The 8,468-nt window shown below is 33.0% G+C and overlaps 1 protein-coding gene across 3 annotated transcripts; it reads left to right on the forward strand.

Annotated features, from left to right (window-relative positions):
• The first annotated feature begins 648 nt into the window (after positions 1 to 648).
• On the forward strand, positions 649 to 7,103 carry LOC111050343 (peroxiredoxin 1). 3 transcript variants are annotated; one of them, XM_022336649.2, is made up of 4 exons: positions 649 to 1,205; positions 2,500 to 2,629; positions 4,495 to 4,865; positions 6,642 to 7,103. In XM_022336649.2, the coding sequence occupies exons 2-4, from the start codon at positions 2,502 to 2,504 to the stop codon at positions 6,722 to 6,724; spliced, it is 582 nt and encodes a 193-aa protein (XP_022192341.1). In that variant the 5' UTR covers positions 649 to 1,205; positions 2,500 to 2,501; the 3' UTR covers positions 6,725 to 7,103. The 3 variants fall into 3 exon arrangements, with proteins under 3 accessions (XP_022192341.1, XP_022192340.1, XP_039298515.1); XM_022336648.2 differs by having other exon boundaries at positions 692 to 1,117; XM_039442581.1 differs by having other exon boundaries at positions 786 to 1,148.
• The last annotated feature ends 1,365 nt before the right edge of the window (positions 7,104 to 8,468 follow it).

Here is an 8,468-nt window from a genome sequence, read left to right on the forward strand (position 1 = left end):
ATCTTGAAAAGTAATGATGATTTGAAGATTTTCAAAAAACAAATTAAAAAATATTTAGTTGATAGAGCTTTTTATAGTGTACAAGAATTCCTTTCAAACCTAAACTAGGTTGAACTACTTAGTGTTAGAATTATTATGTAATAACATGACTTGTCTTATACTCCATGACTGGAGTCTTTAGGACGTAATCTTAAAAAAAAAAAAAAATGTACCTTTTGAACTCTGTTAGCCTGGTAGCATGAATCACTGAATGAGTGCTTTTAGTACGAATGATTCCTGCGATGTGCCTGGATGTACCAGTACTCTGTGGTCACGACCGTTTGATTTCAAACTGTAGGCTACCCACTCAGTGCTCGGTTGAGGAAGGAAACTCAGTTTCCGAAAATTTCCGTTTCTAATGTAAGTTTCCAAGTGTTTCCAATCTATTTATGTCTTGTGTCTCCTGTTTTAATTCATATTACAAACTTTAAAGTGTCTTCTGTTATATATATATATACATATATATTGAATAATATATTGATACTTTGATATGATAAGAATATTCAAACTTTTGTGGTATTCTTCTCAAGTAGCTAACATTTTGTCTGCTCTCATTTCGAGCAATTTAAATGTTTATGTGTGTTGTGTCAAGGCGCAATGCTTTGAGAAATGGTTTCTATAATTTCCAGTCAGCTCTATCTAAATGAAGTCCCCTGATAATAAGTGAATGAATAATTACCTAAATATATTAATGATTATAATTGCCATCACTTTAATTTCTTTTGTTTGTTAAGATTATTTGGAAAAGAAGTGGTAACATTGTAACAGCATTCTTCAAGGAGGATTTTTTCGGCCTTCCATCCCAACTGTGGAACTGTCCTCATCATCACTCGTCTTTATTGCTTTCGCTTTCTTGCTTGCCTGACAATCCGGTTTCCGGTATTGTAGCATTCAGCCGTTCACATTCCTATTGCTTTTGTAAAAAAAACACAATTATCACAATCTACCTTTGAGAACTTGTTGCTAGGGTGCTTTCAAGGCTATAGCTGCATTATAATAGTTATTGTTACATTCTCAGCTTTAAATTGCTTCTGTTCTCTAATTCTCTTCAATTGCCAATAGTCAGCGCTCTGAATAGGTGAGGTTAAGCATTCTACTCTTTTTATTAGGTACCTCATTATTTCTGCTGAATCACATTGCTTTAACTTGATCTTTTGATTAGAAAGGTAATTTATTTTCTCAAAAAAATCAAATTTAAACAACATTCATCATTAATATTTGTCGAAAGCTTGCAAGTTTATGTCTAGTTTTGTTCATAGAAGCCGAAAGTTAGCCTCATGGCGATTTCACATTGTATTATATATCACTTATTTCTTTGGCATTGTAAATAGTTTTTGTAACAACCACTTAGTTTTTTCACTACCTAATTCATTTAGAGTGAGCTAATCCTCACTGAGTATTATCCGAACAAATTTTTCAAAATGTAAGAGCCAGCCAGTAATGGCTAGAAGATGGTTGGGTTTATTTCAAGGTCGATTAACAATTGCCATTCTCCAGAGAATGTTGTGAAATCCCGAGGTCAACAAATAATTGGGATTACTTTTTGTGATGATATTTATTATAACATTTGCAACTTTCAGCTTTGTCACATTTTGCCCACTTAATTTAATTTAGTTTGTTTTCAGCCGGTAAATGATGTAGGCTTAAAGTTTCATGCATGCTGTATCTTAATGGTAGAATCAAATTTAAAATTTGCATCTTTCTATCAAGTGAAAGATGACTTATTTCATCCAAACCTTACTTTTATTATTTCGCGAAACCTTACTTTTATTATTTCGGTCCCCTCAACGGTCCTGTATCCGAATAATTGGATATCTGGGTATTGAAATATATGAGACAGTCTTGTCACTTTGAAAAAGATCATGCAATTTGTCTATTTCATATATTACGGATGAAGATTATCACTATGTTAGATCTTTTTTTATTCGATAAATCTATTTAACTAAACTGACGCGAATTGATATCCATAAATCATGACATGCGCTAGATTATAGGTGTTTGAGAAGTCCATTTCTCATGCCAGTAAAGCTTCTATCCATACACAATAACTGTGGGTAATTCAAACCAAGTGTAATAGGCGACTCTTCTGTTTGCTGTTGCAGTATTTTCTGTAAAAGTTATGTTCATAGTTGTTGGACGGATGGAAGAAATGCAGTCTTATATAAGAGTCTCGTGAGCTGCTACTCCTTACATAACGTTCATTGTATTGTAATTTTAAGTAAAACCAAACATCAATGAAGTGAAATCATTTAAATCTATCTATTTCTAGTGAACCTAGAAGCTTGGAGTAAGTGAAGAACATATTTAATGAAAATTAAACTCGGATAACTGTTTGGTGGCTTATCGAAGTTACCAAATTGATCAAGAATGATACAGTTCTTGCTAGCCTATTGTTCTTGAACTTTTAACGTAATTCGATTTTTATTTTGATGGTTTTGACATAATTTTGTTTCTGTCTAGAAATGGCCAGAGTACAGGAAACAGCTCCCGCTTTCGATGGTACTGCCGTCATCGACAAGGAATTTAAAGAAATCAAAATGTCTGACTACAAGGGCAAATACGTTGTACTGTTTTTCTACCCGCTTGATTTGTAAGTACATTTTATAATTTTCGTGATTTAGGTAATTGAGTATCACCTATCAAATATTTCTTGTTCTTTTTTTCTGAAGACTGATTCGACAGTTTTAGTAATTGATGAATGTCTTAACTCAGCATTATGTTAAGCTGCGTACAGATATCGCGCCTCCAACCCGTTCCGCGCACGCTCCGCCATCGCACCACAATCGCTCCGCCCCCGCTCTGCATTCGAACCGATCATGAACGTTACGGGAGATGTTAGCTCTTATCGCGTTCCACACTTGCTCCCCGGTCGATCATCAATCGCTCTGCTGTAGTGACGTTCGGTTGCGGAGCAGAGCGAAAGTCTGTACGCACCTTTATATGCAATATTCTATTCAGTATTTAGTCTATTACATAACACACCGTTCATCATCATTATTACTTGATACTTGATTGTGCAAGTTAACTGTTCAAATGCAAAATAATGGAATATTACTATACGCATACTTCCTCATTCTGTTATTTGATCTCTTTTCTCACAAGAATACTTCAGAATTGAATAATTTACACATAATTTTATGCTAAATTTTGTCATCAAGTAATGTATTATTGATGATAGAATTTTTCTTGAGAAGGTTGATTTAGTTTATTATGATTCTGTCATATTTCAATATGTACAGTAACTGAAACTTTGAATTTTAGACTTCAATCTTTGAACTTAGACATGACTCCAATAAATTCGAAAAGTGTTTACCCTTTTTGATTTTATAATTTGATTTATTTCGCTTCTAACTGATAGATAATTATCCATGGATGATAAACCTATTGATGAGAATTATTGTTGTGTTCCCAGTCTGTTGAAGAATCTATAGTATTTTTAAATTGGACAATTAACTCATCGTTCTAGGTTTTAAACTATTTATTTTATCGAATGTCAGTCTTATTTTTAATTAAGATTTAGTAGTCACAGCTATTAATAAGTCAACTTTTGGATATGATATGATATGCAGTACGCAATGAAAGTTATCCACATTGATGGTTGGCTTCTTGACAGCTCAATTATCAGTTGAAATATGCTAATTTATTGACTTCCACTTCACTATACTTTGAGAAATTATCATCAATTAACATTTACCTTTGGTTTTCAGTCGTAGAATGATCCATTGTTTCTGAGAAAATATTATCTTTTCCATAGTATTTCGATTGTAATTAAGAATGTTAATGTCTTCTGGGGATTATTTATTGATGTTATATACTGGGAAGAAGTAAAGGGTTTATTCTTGAAATAAAATTATTCAGTAATTATCAAGTTTGAATGCACCTCAGAAAAAAAAACTTCTTGGAAGTATTTTTATTGATTCTCCAACAGTATTTTTATTGATTCTCTTTGATTTGAAATCGATAAACTCGTTTCATATTAATTTCTCAAAAGAATCCTATTATTCCATTTATCGGTTGAATTCTTATCAAACAGTTATTCAATAATGTATTTTTATTTTCAAGTTGATAGTAATAAGCCAATTTTTATATCAGTTGACTCTTCAGCTTCAGATAAAATTCCTTCAACTTCATAAAAGCCATTAACAAAACGTGATTATTGGCTCTTATTCTAATCCGTTTTCAAAAACCGATTTAATTTTTTACAACAAATTTTGCGAAATCTAGTCGATCAATATAGATTTTGATCGACTGAATTGATAATCGACTAATAGTATCACTATCAGCCGATAATCTAATGATTTTTATAGAGTTGATGATCCTGTTCAATGCTGTATTATTGTATTGTCATCTTGTTTATACAGATTTTGTGGCTGACGGTCATCTTGTATTCACTATTATTGTGTTGTAGGTTACTTGTATTGTGAGTTGTGTATTAATGAGTTTGTTGTATTGCAGCACGTTCGTGTGCCCAACTGAGATCATCGCCTTCTCCGACCGCGCTCAAGAGTTCGAGAAGATTAATTGTCAGGTGATTGCTGCCTCTTGCGACAGCCACTTCACTCATCTGGCCTGGATCAACACGGCGCGCCAGAACGGTGGACTCGGCGAAATGAACATTCCTCTGTTGGCCGACAAGAGCGGAGCCATTGCCAGGGCCTACGGCATCTACGACGAGAAGACCGGAGTCCCCTTCAGGGGTCTCTTCATCATCGATGGAAAACAGAAGATCCGTCACATCACCGTCAACGATCTGCCCGTCGGTCGCTCTGTCGATGAGGCCCTGCGAGTCGTCCAAGCATTCCAGTTCACAGATGAGCACGGCGAAGGTAGCAATAACATAGATTTTATCTTTATTTGCTGTATATTTGGAAGTATTTTATTTATTTTATTTTTTTTTTTTGCTCATTTCTACAACAGTTTTCGCAAATTTGATGTTAATATTCTTCCCACGATTTCCCATATTTGATTGTAATTTTATTTGTTTTTTATATTTATTCCTACAACATTTTTGCAAATTTGATGTAAATATTCTCGCCATGCGTTCTAATAAGGACTATTCATACTTCAATAGTCCCATTTGAACGCATGGGAATCATGGAAGAATCACGTACTCTGTTACTGATAAGTGTGAATCAAGCTTTAAATACACAACAATCAAATTCAAATTGTTTTATTGCATGGAATAATAAAAATAATACAAGGAAATATACTTCACTATGTGAATGAAATAGTACTGACAAAATAATTCATACGTTATTGATTCAGCCTTAATTATTCAATCACTTTCCGTGACTAAGTATTCAGGAATGCATTCCAAACCTTGAAACTTTATATTTCCAGTCCTGTATATTTCTTTCTATTTACAGTGGAAATACAGATATTCTATCAAATGGATTCTAAACATTCCATTTAGAAAATAGTAGGTGTACGGTATTAACCTTCACAACGACGAATAGCGAAAATGGTGAAGCCAAAACAAAGTTTGCTCAAATCAAACTGAACACTTTTGCTACATTCTCTGCACTATAGTGAGGTCCACGTTATAATGGCAGTGAAGAAATATACGAGAAAAACGTTACCGATCCTCTGCCTTGTCAATGCCTTCTATAGACGGTAGCTAATACAAGTTTATTGATGTAATATCAACTGTTCATTCTCGTTTAAAATAATCAATTATATTCTATTAAGCAAGAAATTATATTTTTCAATAATTTTTTAATGAATTTTCATAATTAAGATTGAATATTTTGTTAATTAATTATTAATTCTACATTGTTAAAAGACGATCTGGCAACAGAGCAAAGTGAGAAAGAGATAGCGTTATCAGCTTTGTTGAATGATAGACAAGGATAGCAATACCATTGCTAAACAAGCACTGCCATTATAACGTGGACCTCACTATAGCTATTGAATTTTTATGCCCGGTCTCACGAAGTTTGGTCAAATATTTTCTAGTCATGGTCAATACAGTATGTACTTCAATACTACAATATTTCTTTCAAATGTATAGTATAACCGTTCCAACAACATCGGTAACTATAAAAAATCGATCGGTCAAATATGAACATGACCATTTTTCAAATCAGTACTATTCTGAAGTTTGATAACATTATTCCTGACCATAATCGACTTGGAAGAAAGTAGCTGTTGAATTTATAGCAGGATAGATTTAATCAATTGATAAATAGAAAGCTGGATTAAACTTTAAAATAATAGCAAGACTAGCCTGATGAATTTCCAAGAAATAAAATAATAGTTAATGTCTGAATGTATTACTCAAATATATGCCAATTTACTTTTTAATCGAATAATTGACTATATTTTTGGTGCAAGCTTTATCGGTGATACACTAAATCATAACAAACAAGCAAGGAATTGAACTATCGTACAGTCTTGACTCCGTTCAAATAGTTAGGTTGCCCATTTGAATTCCCAAAAAATGGTTGAACGTATCCGGTGTTAGTGGACCATGATTTGGCACTAGATGTTAATTACATTCACATTTGAAATGGCTTATGTCCTTGTGTGTTCCGTTCATGTCAATATTTTTTTAACTTAGACACAAACATGCATTGGTGATTAATATGTTTTGGTGTTTTCAGTGTGCCCTGCTAACTGGAAGCCTGGTAAGAAGACCATGAAGCCGGATCCCAAGGGAGCTAAGGAGTACTTCCAGAGCTCCTAAGTCTCAAGTTCCTTTATTGAAGTTCACTATTTTCTTTTCCGACTACTTTTCGTTTTGTTTTCTTTCTCTAAATGATTTGAAATAGTTTTCTAAGGGTTTTTCTAAAAGTATATTTTTTCATTTACTGTTAAAGTTAATTCAATTCTTTTAGGCTAGTTTAAATGTTTGAAGTAGATTCATTTTCATTTCAAAGTAATTTTAATTTCTTTAAATATTTGAAGTTAATTAAATTCCACAAACTCATCACTTGTATTCTTAGTTTTTATTCAGAGATTGTGATATTTGAGTGGATGTAATATGATTGTGATATGGAGAGGTTGAGTAATTGAAGTTATGTTGCAGCATAAGATTGCTAATAAATTTGATGAGTATTTCTTATTTTACGAGTTTTATTTGCTTCAAACATATTTAATTTACGATTCCTTGGTTTCATGAATTCTAATATGCAACACTTCAATCAAACACTCTTTACTTCAATAACTTTTATCAAAAACATCCATTTTTCACCGTAACTTGTTGAAAATCGCTGCTAAAACGCAATCCAAAATAGCGCAAAGTGATTTCAATCAAATTACTGTGACATGTGAACTGTTTGATGATAACAGTACTTGATAACGAAAAACTTCATTCATTTTCTTAATGAAAGAACTGGCAAGTTAATTCTATTCTTGTGACAGTATTTGCTGTATAAACTGTTTAATATGGTCCATTGTTGGCATTGTATTTTTTATCAATTATTTACGTTTCACATCACTACAATTAACATGTTTTGTGTTGATGAAAAACAGAAATTTCATGTGTCCAAAGTACACATGAAGCCTACCGCCTAATAGCTGTAACAATATTGTAAAAATATGCTCACCACTTTCAATTACAGTATCAAGAAAATATCATCTGAAATTATGATTATAGAAACAATAATTGAGTTATTCAAGCCTAGTTTCCATTACCACAGATTTAATGCAGCAACATGTTAGTTGAAGTACCATGAACTTGTTTGTAGTAATGGAAACTGTTGATTGGTGAGCAGCTCTCTATGTGACTTGAGCCTTTGAGCCTAACCGATGTGCCGCAGCCGCATCACAATTGAGAAGTGGTTTCATTTGCCATTGTTGAGCAGTGAGCACACCAACTATGACACCTCTTCTAACTTTCTTGAAAATAACTATTGAATTTACTGGTTTGAAATTCCTTCCTAGTAACTCTAGGAGAATATAGGGAATCGTCAAAAGTAAAATAACAGTCTGGAAAATATTTTAATTTAAGATCATAAACCTAACCGGATCAACATCCTGGAACACTGATTAATAAATTCTTGCACATTAAAGTGTACGGTACACATTCAATTGAATATTTTCTCAGCTGTCTTTTGAACATGACTATATTATCAGTTTCTTTAATCAGACTGTAATTTATCCGTATATTTCAATCCCATTTATGTCGGTTTTTTCTCATACTGATCTATCCTATGGTACTGAGAGGAATTCATATGTTTGGTGTCATTCTTATGTGTTGCAATTTTGTTTTTAACTCTATTTTTTTGTAAACATAATGACTTCAAAAATAAAAACGGCGGGCACAGTTATAAGTCTCTTTAGAATATTCTCAGCAAGACTCGAGAGGCTTCAAACTTTTTATTGCCCTCACAGCTCTCTTCTGTAGCCTGAAAACTCTAGATTATGCGGACTGGAACTTCCCCACACTTCAGAAAATTTCTGGTTTCATATTTGGATTCCCACTCAAA

The sequence above is a fragment of the Nilaparvata lugens genome, chromosome X (assembly GCF_014356525.2).
Source record: "Nilaparvata lugens isolate BPH chromosome X, ASM1435652v1, whole genome shotgun sequence".
NCBI classification, from domain to species: domain Eukaryota; kingdom Metazoa; phylum Arthropoda; class Insecta; order Hemiptera; family Delphacidae; genus Nilaparvata; species Nilaparvata lugens.